The sequence below is a fragment of the Siphateles boraxobius genome, unplaced genomic scaffold (genome assembly GCF_051911475.1).
Source record: "Siphateles boraxobius isolate OS27281-9 unplaced genomic scaffold, OSU_SipBor_1 7, whole genome shotgun sequence".
Lineage (NCBI taxonomy): Eukaryota > Metazoa > Chordata > Actinopteri > Cypriniformes > Leuciscidae > Siphateles > Siphateles boraxobius.
Window position 1 is genome coordinate 38,560,614 of NW_027509197.1, and position 21,817 is coordinate 38,582,430.

General features: G+C 39.3%; 1 protein-coding gene across 1 annotated transcript in view; it reads right to left on the bottom strand.

Moving 5' to 3' along the window:
* Positions 1–18,348, bottom strand: part of LOC143723435 (uncharacterized) — a 67,429-nt gene extending 49,081 nt beyond the window's left edge. Inside the window, exons 1-3 of the mRNA XM_077215858.1 lie at positions 18,228–18,348; positions 17,707–17,760; positions 16,484–16,543 (exon numbers count right to left, since the gene is read on the bottom strand). Coding sequence (XP_077071973.1) covers positions 16,484–16,543; positions 17,707–17,760; positions 18,228–18,300 — 187 coding nt within the window. The 5' untranslated portion in view covers positions 18,301–18,348. The remainder of the gene's footprint in view (positions 1–16,483; positions 16,544–17,706; positions 17,761–18,227) is intronic.
* Positions 18,349–21,817: the final 3,469 nt, after the last annotated feature.

The following is a 21,817-nucleotide window of genomic DNA, read 5'->3' on the forward strand; positions in this document are numbered from 1 at the left end:
ATTTGTACACCATTGAGGACATATTTATGAATATAAATATTGATTTTAGATAATAAAATACCTAAAAAAAACTACACATAGTCCCTTTAAGACACAAGTTGCTCTTAAAAACCATTTGTTGAAACATGAAACATCAGTGGTTCATCAATCTCAGCCCAATGATGCACATGAATCTCAGTCCAGTTTAGTCACTCATTGCTACAGTATGAATTATGTGATTTTTCTGAGCCATGTACTATTAAGCAGTACTTTGCTCATTTGGGAGCTCATTTGAAGAGTAAAGAAACTGTTAATTGTCCTTTTGCGCAGGGTCAATTTAAGCCTAGTGTGTATTCCACCTTTACTGGGCACAAATGTAGATATCACTGTAATTCTGGTTTAAATAATATAAAACCTGGACTAATTTGTGATCACAGTCCAGCAGAAACCAGTGAGGAGCAAAATGCTGTCAGTAATTACTCTCCCTCATGTTGTTCCAACCCCGTAAGACCTTCGTTCATCTTCGGAACACAAATTAAGATATTTTTGATTAAATCTGAGAGCTGGATCACTCCTCCATAGGCTTCTAAGGGATTGAAACTTGCCAGTTCCGAAAAGTTATTAAATACATCGTAAAAAATAGTCCACGTGACTACAGTGGCTCAATCTTAAATTTATCAAGCGACGAGAATACGCTTTGTGCGCAAAACCCCCCAAAAATAACGACTTTATTTCAACTATTAATTTCCTTCCTTGTGGGCTTCAAAGTCAGTTCACTAGTGTAACAGCGTAAGCTTCTGTGTTGTATGTCACACGTAGGCTCACTATTGGCCAACGCTGGTCATGTGTGTTATGTGTGTGACGTATAACACAGAAGCGGAATACCTTAATTCTGTTACATCCAATCAGGAACGAAGTGGAGAGTGAATCCAATCGCAAGCTTTTTAATAACAAAACCAGGTGATCCAGGGAACTCAGAACAGGACAAAACAGGTAATCCAGGGAACTCAGAACAGGACAAAACAGGTAATCCAGGGAATTCAGAACAGAACAGGACAGAAGTAACATTAAACAACAACCGACAGCCAACAACTGAAACACAGGGGTTTAAATACACAGACAAACAAGCTAAACAAGATAACAAGAGGGCGTGGTTAATAAGAACACCTGGGGAGACTAATAAACATAGACGAGGAACACCTGTGGACACTGAGCAACGACAAACAAAAGACAAGACACATGGCAGGATCACATGACAAACAAGGGATCACGTGATATACAAGACACAACAAAAACCCACACGTAACAAATTCGTGTTCCGAAGATGAACGAAGTAATTACTGACAGAATTTTCATTTTTGGGTGAACTATCTTCAAGTAAGTAAGCTATAGTAAGCTTTTTCTCAATAATTTTACAACTTCAAGGCAGATTTTTATATTTCTATATTTACTGTTCTTTTGTGTACTACAGCTCGTTTGCATAATGTTTTTAGATAAATGTTCATTTAACCCTTGTGCATCAATTAAAAAAAGTTACCCATAGGTACACAGAGGACAAAAATGTCTGTGTTTAAAAACGGTCATAAAAATGTGAAGCTTGGGAGCACAAACTTAAGTTTGGTATCATTTTAAAGAAGACCCTTGGCAGATTATTGCTGAAGTAAAAAAATTATAATAAGTAAATCCCAAAAAAAGTTGTATAGGTTTATGATAATTATTTATGAAAATTATTTTATACAAAATATATATTTTATAAATCAAGTTGAACTCTAAAACGGCAAGAAAATAAAAGCCATAAATCTAAATAAATTGTGTCCAAATTTGAGGATGATATCTCAAAAAATGAGCTTTCGGTAAGAGTTTGTTTGGGCGCAGTAACACATTTTGCCAGCAAAACTCCAATGGTGCACACAGTGATTGGATTTGTTATTTGCAGTTGAGTTCTCTCTCAATATTACAAACGCACACATGCACACGCACACATATGACATCCAAACCACACTCTGACATCCATACTAGAGGTCTGCACTCCCGCGGGACAAATTTTTAAAGGTCATTGCGGGAGCGGGCGGGATGATGTGCACTTGCGGGTGCGGGCGGGCGGGATGATACGCTGCACTCCCGCAAATTAAATATTAGTGTAAAGTAAAATATATAAATGATTAAAGTAGCGTACATAATTTGTAGTTGTGAGGGAGATTCTGATTGGCAGCAATAAAAACGTTTTAAGCAGCCTAAACTTGTGAATGTTGTCGGGTAGGGCGGGGCCTAATCTCACGCACACTTGTTTAGAGACAATTCCTTTCCCGCTGCTCCGAGTTCGAATTCGAAAGCTAGTTCAAGTTCAAAATAGACAGCATGGACGAGGAACAGAGCGCCTCTAGTGCTTCAGATAAAGTACTGTTGTGAATATTATGCTGTTCGTAATATGGGAACAATAAATATGTTACCAAGTATTGGTAAGGAATTTTGTGTGCACGCATTTTTTTCCCCAAGACCTTTCGTCAGACAGAAAGTGCGGGCGGGAGCGGGACATTATATCACAGATGCGGGCGGGAGCGGTACTAAAAATGACAAATCTTTGCGGGAGCGGGCGGGAGCGGGACTGAACACTGCGGGAGCGGGCGGGAGCGGGTCTGAAAATTGTGTCCTGCGCAGACCTCTAATCCATACCAACACACCCACACAAATATCGTTGCATAATTTATCCAATTGGCTCTATAATATGCCGAAGCAGAAAACAGGAATAAAGCTATATTTGTTTTATAGGCCAAACCCAAAACATGGCACCATCTGATAAAAAAATAGTAAAAATTGAAATTTTGAAGCTTTTCCAACAGAATCAAAGCCTCTTAACAAAGATTGCATCATTTTATAGTTGAATGGCCCTGAGATTAAAAATTGCAGTTTTAATGGGTTTCAATGGGGACATTTTTGTCCAAAAGGCCTTGAGTGGGAATTATTTTGTGGACCTTGTGTAAAAAAGATTTTTCAAAGGAAATGGGGGTGAAATAGTAAAATTACAATAAAAATACACACCTGTGCCAAAATTCATGCAGTTAACATTAACAAAAAAAAAAGTTACACATAGCAACAAAGTGGACAAAAATGTCCATGTAAAAAAACTGTCATAAAAATGTTAGGTTTGGGTGCAAAGACTTAAGTTTGGTCTCATTTTAAAGAGGACCCTTGGCAGATTATTGCTGAAGTTAAACAAGGGAAAAAAGTCAAACCAAAAATTTTGTATAGAAGTTTAAGTTAAGTTAACATTATTATCGTTATTTTATAAAATATATATTTTATGAAACATGTTGAACTCTAAAACTGATATTAATGCTAAGCCATAAATCTAAACAAGTTGTGTTCCAAATTTGAGGATGATATCTCAAAAATTGAGCTTTCGGTAAGAGTTTGTTTAAGGCGCAGTAACAGATTTTCTCCATTGGGTGCCAGCAAAACTCCACTGGTGCACACAGTGATTGGATTTTAGATTTGCAATTGAGTTTTTCTCTCTCAAATATTACAAGCACACAAACACATATACACACACACATTTTTTTTTTTATTACACACATACCAACACACCCACACAATTATCGTTGCACAATTTATCCAATTGGCTCTATAATATGCCGAAGCAGAAAACAGAAATAAAGCGATATTTGTTTTATAGGCCAAACCTGGACAAATGGCACCATCTGATGAAAAAAATAGTAAAATTTTTAATTTTGAAGCCTTGTCAAGAGAATGCAAGCCTCTTAACAAAGATTGCATCATTTTATAGTTAAATGGCCCTGGGATTAAAAATTGCAGTTTTAATGGGGACATTTTTGTCCAAAAAGCGCTGAGTGGGAGTATTTTGTGTAGCTAGTGCAAAAAAGATTTTTTTAAGAAAATGGCGATGAAATAGTAAAATTCCAATAAAAACAGACACCTGTGCCAAATTGTATGCAGTTAGCATTAACACAGGCAAAGTGATCAAAAAAACAAAACTGAAAAGGACAAAAATGTCCATAAGGATGCACATTAACATGTTATAAAATGTCAAGTTTCAGCTTGCAATTAACTACAGCACTTTTAAGCCAGTAAGCTTTTATATTTCACAACTTAAAGGCTGTAAGATTTTATTTACAGTTTTATGTACGAGAGTTTGCACAATTTTTTGGGGGATAAATGTTCATGTAACATGTTATGAAATGTCAATTTTCAGCTGTTTACCGTTACCAATTTAAGCCAGTAAACCTTTATATTTCACAACTTCAAGGCTGTAAGATTTTATTTCTATATTTACAGTTTTATGTACCAGAGTTTGCATACATTTTTACAGAAACGTTAATATGAAATGTCAACGTTTAGCTATGTTTTATGGTGTTTTAAATTACAGTATATACAAGTACATTATTACTAAGAAGGATTTTGTCTGCTTTTAAATCAAATAAAATAGCATTCAGCATGTTTTTCTATGCCAATGAATAATTTTTATGTAGTACTATTAGAAAACAGAAACTTTAAGTTGTATGGGCAAATAACGCAGTTCAGTCTGTTGAATGAACTTAACATTCCAACTAAAATGAACTATTTTTGAAAAAGTAACCTGGCTGCCTTAAAAAAATAAGTTAATTCAACAAAATGTATAGTTTAGCCAATTAATAATTCTAAATTGACTCAAGATGCTTAGTGTAAACAACTCAAGATAGCAGTTAATTCAACAAAATTAATAGTTTTATTAAACAAAATTAATAGCCAATTTTTATATTGTTTGCACAACTAATAATTATAAGTAATAATTATAAGTTGACTCAAGATGCTTAGTGTAAACAACTCAAGATAGCAGAAAAGTTTTTTGGTGTCAATAATTTTATGTTGTCTCAACTGGGATTTAGGTTTACACAACTTTTAATGTCATGTTGGAGTAACTAAAAAACTAATTAAACTTGATCAGAATATTTTGGCAGCTTCACCTTTGTTACCCCAACAATTAATTCTCGTTGTAAGGAACTCCAACATATGTACAAACAACTGAAGTTTCTAAGCTCACAACATTTTAAGGCAGCCAGGTTACAAATTATTTTTATAAGTTATTTTTTAAAATTATAAGTTAATTATTTTCCATAATGTAATGATAAAAATTAAACTTTCATATATTTTAGATTCATTGCACACCAACTGAAATATTTCAGGTCTTTTATTGTTTTAATACTGATGATTTTGGCATACAGCTCATGAAAACCCAAAATTCCTATCTCAAAAAATTAGCATATCATGAAAAGGGTCTCTAAACGAGCTATTAACCTAATCATCTGAATCAACTAATTAACTCTAAACACCTGCAAAAGATTCCTGAGGCTTTTAAAAACTCCCAGCCTGTTTCATTACTCAAAACCGCAATCATGGGTAAGACTGCCGACCTGATTGCTGTCCAGAAGGCCATCATTGACACCCTCAAGCAAGAGGGTAAGACAGAAAGAAATTTCTGAACAAATAGGCTGTTCCCAGAGTGCTGTATCAAGGCACCTCAGTGGGAAGTCTGTGGGAAGGAAAAAGTGTGGCAAAAAACGCTGCACAACGAGAAGAGGTGACCGGACCCTGAGGAAGATTGTGGAGAAGGACCGATTCCAGACCTTGGGGACCTGCGGAAGCAGTGGACTGAGTCTGGAGTAGAAACATCCAGAGCCACCGTGCACAGGCGTGTGCAGGAAATGGGCTACAGGTGCCGCATTCCCCAGGTCAAGCCACTTTTGAACCAGAAACAGCGGCAGAAGCGCCTGACCTGGGCTACAGAGAAGCAGCACTGGACTGTTGCTCAGTTTTGCATGTCATTCGGAAATCAAGGTGCCAGGGTCTGGAGGAAGACTGGGGAGAAGGAAATGCCAAAATGCCTGAAGTCCAGTGTCAAGTACCCACAGTCAGTGATGGTCTGGGATGCCATGTCAGCTGCTGGTGTTGGTCCACTGTGTTTTATCAAGGGCAGGGTCAATGCAGCTAGCTATCAGGAGATTTTGGAGCACTTCATGCTTCCATCTGCTGAAAAGCTTTATGGAGATGAAGATTTCATTTTCAGCACGACCTGGCACCTGCTCACAGTGCCAAAACCACTGGTAAATGGTTTCCTGGGCCTCCATAACACCTCAGCAGTTCCACAGGCTGATTGCCTCCATGCCACGCCGCATTGAAGCAGTAATTTCTGCAAAAGGATTGCCGACCAAGTATTGAGTGCATAACTGAACATAATTATTTGAAGGTTGACTTTTTTTGTATTAAAAATACTTTTATTGGTTAAATTATTAAGTAAAATGAAAGCATATATATAAAACAAATATATATAATAATAGTAATGTGAACTCTAATTAGAAGTTAACAACTAATGATTTTGATTCAACTGTACTTGAATATACTTGATTAACAAGTTTTCTATACAAATGTTAAGTTGTGCTAACTAAACTTTACTTGGAAATTTTAAGGCAATCGGTTTCCTCACTTTTTCTAAGTAAAGTCAACTTACTTCATTTTATAGTGTATTTAAAAAAAAGTAAGCATGAGACCCACCCTTAAACATTACCACGGGTGTAAGCGGACCATAAAAAAATTTTTATGAATGAAATTATCCGAGTTTATACACATAAGCCACCAATTCTGCAAAACGTAAATATAAATTGTCACGAGACTGTGTTACATATTACTGTTATACGTTGTTGAAGAGTTAGAGTAGCAAGGATAAGGAATGGAGTCCAAATCTGTAAATGTAACCCACTCGAAAATAGCCTACTAACAGGATTATGTTATTCTAGTTTAATATCTGATTTCTTGATTACTTTTAGTTATGTTTTCCCTGCACACCGTATTTGTCCAGTAGGTGGCAGTGGTAGCGCTGCACAAAGGGGAAACTGCTACCCTGACTTGGGTGCACTGACTCGGAGAAGACAGAAATCGTGAGCAGCAGAACGATAGAGCTGAAGCCCTATTTCAACTTTCCACAGAGTAATAAAGTTAAAAAATAACATTTAAGAGCTAATTAAAAGGGTTTTTCCCACCAAACCTACTTCTAAGGCAGGAATAACAGAGTAAAGGGTCGATCGAAATTACGACAAGGAGTTGACCTACTTTTATGATTTTTCTCCGGTTGTTGTTTTTTTGGATGCATGATTCGAGAGCGAGTTCCATTGGACAAATTCACCATCGGACACGCGAGGCAGAAGAGCAGAGGGCACGATTGATCATGCAGCACAAACTGCTTCTACTCACCATTTCTTCATTGCATCGTACAGATAAGCGCGAGATCTCACCCCACTTTTAAAAAGAAAAAACATACTACCTGGGTAGATGGACTGGTTTATTATTTTGAGGTCATTTCATCAGAGCTCTGAGTTCATTTTATTTCATATTTACCCAACTTGTGTGAAAAAAAAGTTGAAACTAAGAGAAATACTGATTTTCACAACTAAAAGGACATTACAAAGAAAAGATAAACAAGGTCATATTGGTTGATATTTGACGTTCAATAAATGCCGGCTATATGTTCTGAATAAACTATTTCGGTACTTTCATTTCTCTACTCCTCTTGTGAAAAGTTCCTTAGAAAGGCAGCACTTCACTCTACATTATAATAAGTGCCCCTTTCATAATTTGGCGAGCCAGTGGCCAAGAGGAGAAATTAAATTAAATTAGCATTCGTTTACATTGCCAGTTAAACCTGACTATTGACCCACTGTAATATTTTTTTATAGTAACATCTTTTTCAGTTTGCTTTTGTAAATTGTGTCAAATTCAACGCAGTCATGGAAACTGAACAAGAGTATGGTGTGAATTTGGAAATGGCTGTGTACGTTGAGGGTATTACAACAACTGATACTGATGAACAGATAACTGAATCCTGTTCAGCTTTTGGGCCTGTGAACAAAGTTCTTAGGGTAAGGCAAACAGGACAAGAGAATGGAGTTAAAGCTCTAGTTGAGTTTGAGTCTGAGCAATCAGTCATAGACCTCCCTCCTAACCTCCCACAATATCTACCTTGTGTTAGAGATCCTAACATCATTATGTGGCGTATAGATAGGGCTTATAAAGTAGCTCCTACTCCTGAGAGATCTCTACCCACAGTGCGAGCAGAGCTTTTAGACTCAAGTAACAGTGGGACAGTGGGACCCCTTTAGTCTGTAAAGCACACACTAAGTTTTACCCAAACCAACATGCAATACATTCACCACTAAATGACTGACTAAATGGCTTTTTAAATGGCTTTTTACCCAACCCAACATGCACTACATTCACCACTAAAACAAGGAAACATACAACACAGTCAACTCAAATCAACCAAGGAGCCTCAGACAATGACACAATCAATCCACCTGACGTTCAGAAGATCATTGTAGAGCATGTTATTAAAAATGACAACTCCAATGCCTCAAGCCAGGGATCTAAGCCCACGGTTGTCAAACTGGGGTATGCGCACCCCCAGGGGTACGTGAACTGATTACAGGGGGTACGTGAAGGGACTGTTTATTTTTTATTTAAGGGGCTACCGGAGGAGTTTTGAGATCTGTAGTCAAAAAAGATTTGACCCTCTCTTCGCCAGCAATAATTTTTTCTTTGACCCCCTTAAAATGATTGTGAAAAAAGGTATGACCCTCCCCGCTAATTTATTGATTAGGCTACTTCTGTACTGGTTTGCGCTTGGCAAAGATGTTCAAATAGCCATTGTTTTTTTTTACAACCATGACAAACTAAACTTCTGCTTTCTCAACTTACTAGGGCTGTAACGATAGACCAAACCTACAATTCGGTTCGTATCACGATTTTTGATTTTAGATTTGAAAAAAAAAAAATCATGTTTTCGGTGCTGATGCAGTGATGACCCATCATATAACATGCAAGGGTGCGCTGCCAATAAAGTATCTAAAAGCTGCCACAAAGGACCGGCATAATGATTATGAATATGTCAAATATAGCAAGGAGACATTTTAATAGTTGATTAATAAACAAGTGTTTGTCAGTGTCGGCTGCAAAGATTAAGTTGGCGATGTTGACTCGCGATCTTCGCACTAGTGAACGCGCCAGAGAGAAATGCCACATTTCATACGGATTACATAAGCAGTCTGATTTCTTTCGTTTTGAATTGTTCTGTTAAAAAGTAGACATTTCAAGCTGTCTATATATTTCTCAGGTCTGTGAGAAAAGTACCTTATACGCGGTGTTTCGGTTCATTTATTAGACGAGAGTCCAGTTCACGCGCCGACGCCTCCGTGTCATGATGATCTATTTTCTACTATATTTACTTCTTATTAAATCCAGGTAATTGGTTGATGAAACATTGATTAAAATTAAGATACAATTAATAAAAAACGAAATTCACTTTAAAGAAAGGCTTTGTGCTTTCCGTTTGAGGTCTCTGTGAAAGTTTTAAATTCGCTTTCAGAGCGGTCATTTCCGTAACGGAGAACTGTCACGTCCGTAACATTGTTTTTTTCCTCATAAATGTGAAAAAAAATTAAGAAAATTTTTAAGAAAAATTAAATAAAAATAATATTCTCTTTTTTATTATTATTTTACAGCAGAGAAGTTAAGAAAATATACAATGTTATCATATGTGAAAAGCAATACTTATCAGAATGTGAAAAGTTAACAATAGCTTTAATGAGATATTGGATGTGTTGTAGGCCTAATGTGTGTGAGATTGGGTGCATATCTGTTTAAAATCATTATATTCAGCACATTAGTATCATATATTGACTTTTGATGAGATTTGTATCATATGTTAATAAATAAATAAAAACTGGTTGTTAACAATTGGTGGTGTTGGGGGTACTCCGGAAGATCTATAATGTCTCAGGGGGTACATGCCTGTTAAAAGTTTTGGGAACCACTGATCTAAGCGACTTCGTCCTTTTTCAGGCAAACTTCCTAAACCTACAAATGAAGCTGACTTTCAGACATGGTCTCTCCATGTGGAGCTTATGATTCAGGATAAAACCCTGGTTGACATGCAGCAACGTAAAATCCTAGAAAGCCTTCTTCCACCAGCCTCTGATTTAATCAGGAAGTTAGGCCCAGATGCAGCTCCTCGTGATTATGTGAAGCCCCTCGACTCAGCATATGGATTAGTTGAGGATGGGGAAGATATTTTCGCAAGGTTCCTTAGCACTCATCAAAACACAGGAGAGAAAGCCTCAGAATACCTGCAGCGGTTACAGGTGCTGATCACTACAGCTATGCAGAGGGGTGGCATTGCGAAAGCAGACGCCAATAAACAGCTGTTGCGACAGTTTCGGCGTGGATATTGGGACCAGTCCCTTATTCTGGCACTGCAATTAGGGCTTAAAACAGGAAACCCACCTGATTTCTCTGATTTCCTGCTACAAGTTAGAACAGAGGAAGACAGGAGAACTGCAAAGCAGGATCGCATGCAACGCCATTTAGGGAACACAAGGCCCAGGTCCTCTTTGAATATGCAACTTGTGAATGAACTGCCTATCTCTGATGATGCAGGCGCAAATGTCCTACAGACATGCGTCACAGAAACTGAAGCAAGTCTCTGAACTAAAAATGCAACTTACCAAAAAGAAAGATCTAAGGAGGCAAAAGCATGCTAACAAAATCCAGAATTCAGCTCAAGATACCCCCTCAGATGGGGTAGCTGAAATTCAAGCCCAACAAACAGCGCCAAAAACCAGGCCGAAGGCTTGGTTCTGTTTCAAATGGGGCAATGATGGCCATCTAGCGCGACAGTGTGAAAATCCCCCAAATAAGCTGATGGTTGATCAGAAATATAACTCAAAGCAAGACAAAATGAATGGGAAACCAAATATGACCATTTAAACTGGACAGGGTCGCAGTGGAGGGACTAACTGCACCCGGAAATAAAATGAAATGTCCCAAACAAAACAAAGCCACGAAAACAGTCGTCTGTGAAACACATTCCTCAGCTCAGTCATTGGATGGTGCTCAAGAGGGTTGATGGGGCCAAAATGTACATCAACTGTTGTAGTTGAAGGAGTTCAGTGTGATAGCCTTCTATATTCAGGTTCCCAGGTTAGCACAATTTCAAAGTCTTTTCATGAGAGTTACCTTTCACATCAACCCATTTTCCCCATTCAAGACCTATTAGAAATAGAAGGTTCTGGTGGTCAGGAAGTACCCTATCTAGGTTACATCCAAGTCGACATAAACTTTCCAGAGCACATCATGGGGAAACCTGTAAAGATTCTTACCTTAGCACTTGTTGTGCCTGACCACAGAACAAACATGGACATCCCCTTGTTGATAGGCACCAACACACTGGATCCACTGTATGAAAAGTGTGCACTTATTCAGGATGACTGCGTAAAACACGGGACCAACAGAGGTCAATGCACCCCACTTTGTGAAACATTTGTATCAAAGATTCAAAAAAAATCAACAAAATGGCAGAGTTGGGACTGAAGCTGCAGAGCAAAAAGAGTGTCATCATTCCTGCAGGTGAAAGAGTGGCTTTAACTGGATACGCAAAGCATGTCCCAGTAGCTACCGATACTCCCCTTATGGTAGAGCCCCCCTAATCCAACTTACCTGCTGGTCTCTTGTTCTGTACCTACGTCATGACAAGCCCGCCATTTCCATCCTTCAAGATGCCTGTTTTGGTGAAAAATTACAAAATGATTGATGCACATGACATCAAAATATCAGCAGGTCATTGCATTGCTGAGTGATCTTTTCCTAAATCTGTGTCATTCTTACCAGGTCACGATGACAGAGTCACATTGAGTGAGCCATCCCACCTGACTTCATCCTTCGCGACGTGCAACTCCATGCATGTGTCTGATTCCGGTAAACTAAAGTTTACTTTGCAGACTCTCCCTTGTCTGAAGAGTGGAAGGAGAGAATTACCAGGAAGTTGAATTCAATGTCAGACGTTTTTGTACTCATCGACCTTGATTTTGGTCATACCACTGAGATCAAACACAGTATACGCTTATCGGATCCTTCTCCATTTAAACAGAGGCCCAGACCGATTCATCCCTCTGATTATGAGGCTGTCAGACGTCATTTAAAAGAGCTTCAAGATGGCTACACTTGAAGAACATGAAGATCGATTACTCAGAGTTCTCCAGAGGTTTAAGGAATTTGGCTTAAAGCTTTCACCTGAGAAAAGTAAATTCTTCAGAACTTCTGTTAAATACCTCTGTCATGTTGTGTCTGCTACTGGGGTAGAGACCAACCCAGCCATGATAGCTGCTCTGACGACGTGGCCTAGGCCTAATAACATCAAAGAGCTTAAGTCTTTCCTTGGATTTGCTGGATATTATAGGAGGTTCATAAAGGTCTATTCCAAAATCGCAAGGCCTCTGAATGACTTAACAGCTGGTTACCTGCCACCAAAAAGGAAGTCAGCCTCCTCATATAGCAGCTCAAAACGTCTCTCAAGTGTAGATTTCAGAAGACAGTTTAATGAGAAATGGACATCAGCCTGCGAAGACGCATTCAAGACTCTCTTTCAAAAGCTCACAACAGCTCTGATCCTTGGGTTTGCCGACCCGAAGAAGCCTTACGTGGTACATACAGACGCAAGCACTCATGGCCTTTGCGGCTTTATATCAAGAGCAGGAAGGCAAATTGAGAGTAATAGCCTATGCGAGCAGGGGGCTCAACCGCTGTGAACGAAGGTACCCTGCACACAAACTCTAATATCTCTCTTTAAAGTGGGCTGTCACAGAGAAATTTTTTGATTATCTTTACGGAGCGAAATTCACTGTTGTGACAGACAACAACCCACTGACGTATGTACTGACTTCTGCCAAGCTTGATGCTGCAGGCCACTGCTGTCTGCCCTTTCCAGCTTTGACTTTAACATCCAGTATAGAGCTGGGAGGAAGAACCAAGACACAGACAACCTCTCAAGGCGTCCACATTCTCATGACGAATACCAACCCGACTTCACTTCTCAGGATGAGGATACTCGCATTCAGCGCTTCCTTGCCCAATTCCTCCAGAACGACAGAGGAGCCAATTTTACATTTACATTTATTCATTTAGCTGATGATTTTATTGATTTTTATCCAAAGTGACATACAATTGCTATATTTCAGAGGTCGCACGCCTCTGGAGCAACTAGGGGTTAAGTGTCTTGCTCAGGGACACATTGGTGTCTCACAGTGGATTCGAACCCGGGTCTCTCACACCAAAGGCATGTGTCTTATCCACTGCGCCATTACCACCCCAATTTTCCATCTGATGCTGTGAAGGCAGTGTGTCAGAGGTACCAGCACATCTCAGCAGCAAGTACAGAGCCGGACTTCTAAACGTCGGTACCAGGGGAATGTTTAGCAATGAAGGCCTCTGTCATTCCTGTAGGATTCTGTCAAGCTGATGTACTTGGGTCATGTACGTTGCCGCAAATGTCACTTATAGATTGGGCACCTGAGCAAAGGCAAGATCCAGTCATCAGTAGAGTAATAGAGCTTGTCAAAGCAAGAAAGCAACTTCCATACAGGTTGAGGCGTCAGAAGGATCGAGAGGTCCTGTTGATGTTGAGAATAATGGAGCAAATGGTCTTCTCTGATGAAGTCCTATACCGAAAACGCATAAGTCAAGGTAGGCCTTTCCATCAGCTTGTCCTTCCGACGAAATACAGAAAGACCGCTCTAGAGAACCTCCATGATGCTGTCGGACACCTGGGTACTGACAGAACTTTGGACTTGTTTCGTGCCCGATTCTATTGGCCTAGTATGGCCATGGACGTGACTGAGAGAATCAAGACCTTTGAGAGATGTATACGGAGAAAGGCACGGGCTAAGAGAAGCGCTCCCTTGGTGAATATAAAAACAAGACTTCCTTTGGAGTTGGTCTGTATGGACTATCTTTCACTGGAGCCTGATGGAAAAGGAACAAAGGATATCTTGGTCATTACGGACCATTTCACTAAGTATGCAGTAGCGGTTCCAACAGCAGATCAAAAGTCAAGAACAGTGGCGAAAGCTCTATGGAACAACTTTTCATTCATTACGGATTCCCCGAGCGGTTGCACAGTGACCAACGTCGCGACTTTGAATCAGCCCTGATCAAAGACCTGTGTATGCTACTTGGCATTAAAAAGACGAGGACAACACCTTACCACCCACGTGGAAATCCCGGAGCGGTTTAACAGAACACTTCTTGAGATGCTGGGTACATTAGAAGAGGGAGACAAAGTGAGGTGGAGGGAAATGTGCAGCCACTTTTCCATGCGTATAATTGCACTAAAAATGATACTACTGGCTATTACCCATATCACCTGATGTTTGGTCGCCAGCCAAGACTCCCAGTTGACATCGCTTTTGGGCTGAGCCCTGAGAGAAGCAGTAAACTATCCCACTCTGAATACGTCAAGAAGCTGACGGAGAATCTAACTGAAAGCTATCGACTGGCCACTGAACACAGTTTGAAGACTGCTTTACAGAACAAACAGAGATTTGACAACAAAGTGAGTCCACACTGGTAGCAGGAGACACAGAGTCCTTGTGCGGAATGTCGGCATCAGAGGGAAGCATAAAATCGCTGATTGATGGAGTGAAACCATATACACTGTTGTTAAACAGATCCAAGACTCCCCTTTCTATGTCGTCGTCCCAGAACACACAAGTGGACCTGAAAGAGTTTTACATAGAGACCTGCTTTTGCCATGTGGATTTCTTCCATCCACTGTCAAGGAAGTATGTCCCAGAGAGTCTAAGTCCAGACAGAAACACGATCACTTACCTTTTCCTGTTGATGATGGAGCTGAAGAAGATGGAGAACTGTCTGAAGAGGAGGATGAGGCCGAGTATTACTCCCTTCACGACCAACCTTCGACGTCCACTATTGCTGAACAGGATGGAGGGATTCTACAAGAAGAAACCAGACTAAAGCAAAGGTCTCATGCTGTAGAATTCACTGAAGAGGATACCCAGATGGAAAATGAGCCTGTCTCTGGAAGTCAGGAAGCTAATGTGAGTTTTGATGTATCCACACTAAACCCTGCAGCTCCAGCATTCAAACCTGAGGGTGTTGGAAGTGATAGAAATAGTGAGGCTAGTCGAGTCCAATACTCACCTGCACCTGATATTGTACGAGCAGAAGGAAATCCTCCTAATGTTCCTGCAACGGACCTAAGTGAGCATTGTAGTCCTAGAGATGGATCAGGAATTGGATTGGTGTTGACAGAAGAAAGTGGAAATGTAAAGGAACACGACGAGGTTGCCCCTGAAGAAGAGTTGGCGTTGAAATGATCCTCTAGGGATATAAACGCTCCCAAAAAGCTGACCTTCCCAACTTTAGGGAACCCATTAGTCCCAGTTATACACTCCATTTTTAACTGGGTTAGACCAAACTTTCTCCTAAAACCCTTTCCCTTGACACTGTACCTTACATATGTCATTTAACAACCTTAACATCTGAAATGTGTAGTGTGCAACATGCAAGGATGCATGTAGATTAAGGAGGGGAGGATGTAACCCACTCGAAAATAGCCTAATAACAGGATTACATTATTCTAGTTTAATATCTGATTTCTTGATTACTTTTAGTTATGTTTTACCTGCACACCGTATTTGTCCAGTAGGTGGCAGTGTTAGCGCTGCACTGAGGGGAAACTGCTACACTGATTTTCGGAGAAGACTGATTTTCTCTGTTTGTTTTTTTTTGCAGAAGAGCAGAGGGCACGAGTGATCATCTTGCCTGCGCCACGAACTGCTTCTACTCACCATTTCTTCATTGCATCGTACAGATAAGCGCGAGATCTCACCCCACTTTTAAAAAGAAAAAACATACTACCTGGGTAGATGGACTTTGGTTTATTATTTTGAGGTTATTTCATCAGAGCTCTGAATTCATTTTATTTCATATTTACCCGACTTGTGTGAAAAAAAGTTGAAACTAAGAGAAATACTGATTTTCACAACTAAAAGGACATTACAAAGAAAAGATAAACAATGTCATATTGGTTGATATTTGACGTTCAATAAATGCCGGCTATATGTTCTGAGTAAACCATTTCGGTACTTTCATTTCTCTACTCCTCTTGTGAAAAGTTCCTTAGAAAGGCAGCACTTCACTCTACATTATAATAAGTGCCCCTTTCATAAACAATACAAAAGACCATTAGTGAAAGCTCTCATAAAACCACCAGAGAATAATTAGGAGAAAACGTTTGGACACATTTGAGAAAAGGCTTTCTTTGCTTTTTATTATAGTAGTAATAAATTATAGTAGGCCTAAGCCTGCTGATACAAAGTATGATACTAAATTCAATCTGTTCATCATATAAAGCGATCACATCTCGTTAGAAAATTTTGACCAAACTGCTCAATTCATATGGATTAGTTTTACGATCTCTTTATGAACTTTTTAAAGCATCCAATTGGTAGTGTCAATGGAGGGACAGAAAGGTCTCAGATTTCATCAAAAAGATCTTAATTTGTGATCCGAAGATGAACAAAAGTCTTATTTGGAACAACTTGATGGTGAGTAGCTAATTAATGACAGAATTTACATTTTTGGTTGAACTAACTCTTTAAATTACCTGGTAGTCTGAAATGTGTGGCTTCCATCGTACCATTAATATGCTCACAGCAGTCAGAATCTGTACCCAGCACAAAATACAATGAGTGAAGGTCATATACTATTAAAACATACAATTATATATATATATATATATATATATAATGTTTAAAAGTAAGCATGAGATCCACCCCTAAACATTACCACCAGTGTAAGCGGACCGTACAAAAACTTTTATGAATGAAATTATACGAGTTTATACACATACGCCAACAATTCTGCAAAACATAAATACAGATTGTCATGAGATTGTGTTGCATATTATACGTTGTTGAGTAGCAATGCAGAATGCAGTCCGAATCAATCATAGCTACAAAAGACCATTAGTGAAAGCTCTCATACCACCACCAGAGAATAATTAGGAGAAAACATGTGGACACATTTGAGAAAAAGGCTTTCTTCGCTTTTTATCCGAAACAAAATATAGCCTAGGGCTGCTGATACAAAGTAGCCTATGATACTAAATTCAATCTGTTCATCATATTAAAGCGATCACGAATTGGCCACCTCGTAAAATTCGCATTAGCTAATTGCCGTCAGATCGGGTTGGATGGACTGGTTTAAATACAAGTAAAGATGTATGATTAGTTAATTCAGTAATCAGTCATGCAATAATGTTACATGCTTTTTAAAGAGAAAGCAGGTGATAAATCGTGGATTATTTGACGGTGTGCATAAGCTACGCAATGTTTATAATAGCCTAGTTTTAACCGCTGCGAAGACCTGTGCACAAACAAACGACGGGATTTCGGGTGTACGAGCACCACTTGCACTTCTAGATTCGGCTACAATTTACCGCTGTTTGTCTGTCTCTCGTGGAAAATGATCTAGGCTATCACTTGCGCTTTTCGCGTCTCGTGTGAAACTGCCGTTATGTCGAAGTATAGGCTACTACCGGCCCAGTTTATGAGCGACCCACCTGGATTTCTCAAGACTACTTCTATCCCCAAAAAACACGGACAGCTGTCAGTATATGCAGCACAACACACAATGAGTTAGTCATATACTATTAAAAATACAGTTAATTAAAAAAGTAAGCACAGGATACACCCATAAACACTACCAACTGTGTAAGCGGACCGTACAAACATTTTTATGAATGAAATTAGAGTTTATACACATAAGCCACTAATTCGGCAGACGTAAATACAAATTGTCATGAGATTGTGTTGCATATTAGCCTACTTTTATACGTTGTTGAAGAGTTTGAGTAGCAAGGATAAGGATTGCAGTCCGAATCTGAAATCAATACAAAAGACTATTAGTGAAAGCTCTGAACACCAGAGAAGGAGAAAACATTTGGACACATTTTGAGAAAAGGCTTTCTTTGTTTTTATCCGAAACAAATTAGTAGCTTAGGCCTGCTGATACAAAGTGATACTAAATTCAATCTGTTCATCATATAAAGGGATCACGTCTCTTTAGACATTTTTTTTTACCAAACTGCTCAATTCATATGGATTAGTTTTACGATCTCTTTATGAACTTTTTGAAGCATCAAATTGGTAGTTGTGTAGCTGTCAATACAGAAAGGTCTCAGATTTCATAAAACAATATCTTAATTTGTGATGCGAAGAACAACTTGATGGTGAGTAATTAATGACAGAATTTGGATTTTTGGTTGAACTAACTTTTTAAATTACGCATCAGCAAGGTATTAAATTACAAGTCACTTTTTATGCATATTGATTTAATGATCTACTAACCGTTATTGTTGTCAGAGCACGAGTGTTCAATTACAACTAAAAGCAAGATTATTTTAATCCCCTTGACGGTCATCTTTCTGTTTCTATCGTCAGACACGAGAAGCAGATGGCTGCAGCCTGCAGAATTGCAGACCCGCCCACAATGCTTCTTATTGGTTAGTAGAAAAGTGATGACGTCGATCGAGGCGAGGCCGCACGTCTCTACCCGCCTACATCTCTTCTCATACAGAGCCATTGAGCCATACATACAGGTCCTTCTCAAAAAATTAGCATATTGTGATAAAGTTCATTATTTTCCATAATGTAATGATAAAAATTAAACTTTCATATATTTTAGATTCATTGCACACCAACTGAAATATTTCAGGTCTTTTATTGTTTTAATACTGATGATTTTGGCATACAGCTCATGAAAACCCCAAATTCCTATCTCAAAAAATTAGCATATTTCATCCGACCAATAAAAGAAGTGTTTTTAATACAAAAAAAGTCAACCTTCAAATAATTATGTTCAGTTATGCACTCAATACTTGGTCGGGAATCCTGTTGCAGAAATGACTGCTTCAATGCGGCGTGGCATGGAGGCAATCAGCCTGTGGCACTGCTGAGGTGTTATGGAAGCCCAGGATGCTTCGATAGCGGCCTTAAGCTCATCCAGAGTGTTGGGTCTTGTGTCTCTCAACTTTCTCTTCACAATATCCCACAGATTCTCTATGGGGTTCAGGTCAGGAGAGTTGGCAGGCCAATTGAGCACAGTAATACCATGGTCAGTAAACCATTTACCAGTGGTTTTGGCACTGTGAGCAGGTGCCAGGTCGTGCTGAAAAATGAAATCAGATGGAAGCATGAAGTGCTCAAATCTCCTGATAGCTAGCTGCATTGACCCGGCCCTTGATTAAACACAGTGGACCAACACCAGCAGCTGACATGGAACCCCAGACCATCACTGACTGTGGGTACTTGACACTGGACTTCAGGCATTTTGGCATTTCCTTCTCCCCAGTCTTCCTCCAGACTCTGGCACCTTGATTTCCGAATGACATGCAAAATTTGCTTTCATCCGAAAAAAGTACTTTGGACCACTGAGCAACAGTCTAGTGCTGCTTCTTTGTAGCCCAGGTCAGGCGCTTCTGCCGCTGTTTCTGGTTCAAAAGTGGCTTGACCTGGGGAATGCGGCACCTGTAGCCCATTTCCTGCACACGCCTGTGCACGGTGGCTCTGGATGTTTTTACTCCAGACTCAGTCCACTGCTTCCGCAGGTCCCCAAGGTCTGGAATCGGTCCTTCTCCACAATCTTCCTCAGGGTCCGGTCACCTCTTCTCATTGTGCAGCGTTTTTTGCCACACTTTTTCCTTCAGACTTCCCACTGAGGTGCCTTGATACAGCACTCTGGGAACAGCCTATTTGTTCAGAAATTTCTTTCTGTGTCTTACCCTCTTGCTTGAGGGTGTCAATGATGGCCTTCTGGACAGCAGTCAGGTCGGCAGTCTCACCCATGATTGCGGTTTTGAGTAATGAAACAGGCTGGGAGTTTTTAAAACCCTCAGGAATCTTTTGCAGGTGTTTAGAGTTAATTAGTTGATTCAGATGATTAGGTTAATAGCTCGTTTAGAGACCCTTTTAATGATATGCAAATTTTGGGTTTTCATGAGCTGTATGCCAAAATCATCAGTATTAAAACAATAAAAGACCTGAAATATTTCAGTTGGTGTGCAATGAATCTAAAATATATGAAAGTTTAATTTTTACCATTACATTATGGAAAATAATGAACTTTATCACAATATGCTAATTTTTTGAGAAGGACCTGTACAGTCTGCAACTAGTCATAGTTGGGGGCGTGGTCGGCGTGGGGGAAAACACCGCGAATGTCGTGTGTATTTGAATGAGAAAAATGTCGTATTGCGACTCGCGAGTCATTGACGCCTGCCGACCTGCAACGGTACATTGCAAAATTAACTGCAATAGGTTATGATTGCCCTTATTAAATTAAAAACTGGGTCAATGACCCAACCAAATGGCCGGAGGTGCACGAGAATACTTTTTGTGCGCAAAAACAAACATAAATAATGACTTTATTTCAACTATTCATTTCCTTCACTTTGGGCCTCTAGTCACTTAAACTAGTGTAATTGCGTAGGGCTACGTCCCACGTAGGCTCACTATTGGCCGACGCTGGTCATGTGGGTGATGCGTGTGACGTACAACAACAGATCGTACGCTGTTAAACTAGTAACCTGACTCGAGGCCCAGATAGAAGGAAATGAATAGTTGAAATAAAGTCGTTTTTTTTTTTTTTTTTGCACAAAAAGTGTTCTCGTCGTTTGATAAACTTAAGATTGAGCCACTGTAGTCACTTGGACTATTTTAACAATGTCTTTAATAACTTTTCGAGGCCGGCAAGTTTAATCCCTGAAGAAGCCTATGGAGGAGTGATCCAGATTTTTGATTACTCAAAAATATCTTAATTCGTGTTCCGAAGATGAACGAAGGTCTTACAGGGTTGTAACAACATGAGGGAGAGTAATTACTGACAGAATTTTCATTTTAGGGTGAACTATCCCTTTAATCCTTTTGTAAAACGGTGATCAGTAGTACGAAGTTGCCGAGGGACTGTGCTGACAGTGATCCCTAACTCACCGTAGACCGTAGCGATTGGCCTATCAAGCGAGCCTTCAGCTGATAATGCTAATGTGAATGAGACATCCCTTATGAAAAACAACTATAGGAATCTTGTAGTATTTTAGGACAAAATATTATAGTAATCATATAGGAATACTATAGTATTTTGGGACATAGGCTACTATAGAAGTACTATTGAGGTACAGAACATCACAGATGTATTATACACTACTATTTATTGCTTGTAGTCATGTTGTCCTCCTTTCCGGTTCTGTGTTCTGTGTTCTGTGGAAGGATGTAGAACTTCAATTCATAATTTGTTTGTTTATTACGTGATAAAAGTCTTCTTTTCCATGTTAATGAGAGTTTTTGTCCTAACCAGCTGACGGTAGAGACAGAGCGTATTTAGGCCACGCCCACACCAGTTGGGAAAACAATCCAACCCTCTCCATTGACTTTGCATTGCGAGAGGCTGCCTCCTTGTCATTTATGACTTATAACAAAAACAAAACAATGTCTAAAAGCTGCTGACAAGGTGTACAGCAAACAAGCTAAATAACCCAGAAATACATTTTTATAAGCTGTTGACTCCAAAAAACGGTTTGTTTCAGGACATAAACGTGGATCAATTGAGACAGAGCGCAACTAGTTCTCGAACTACTCTGAGAACTACGCCCACTGGAACGCGGCATGATATTGTAAAAAAAAAAAAAAACAATCATTATTTTAACCATTTCGATTGCTTATTTCACCACCCTATATGAACCTGAGAGGAGGAGATCTATTGAGAAGTTAAATTTTATTGGTCTATGTCAGTGACCCTTTTCCGTACCTTATTGCCTGTATCCACTTTTGTCTCCTTAAAGGCTGGCTTTTACGGTTCGGAAGCTTATAAGAAGTATTTCTGTTTTTTTTTAGTTTGTTTGCGTTACACCTTGTCACACAGCAGCTTTTAGGCATTTTTCTGT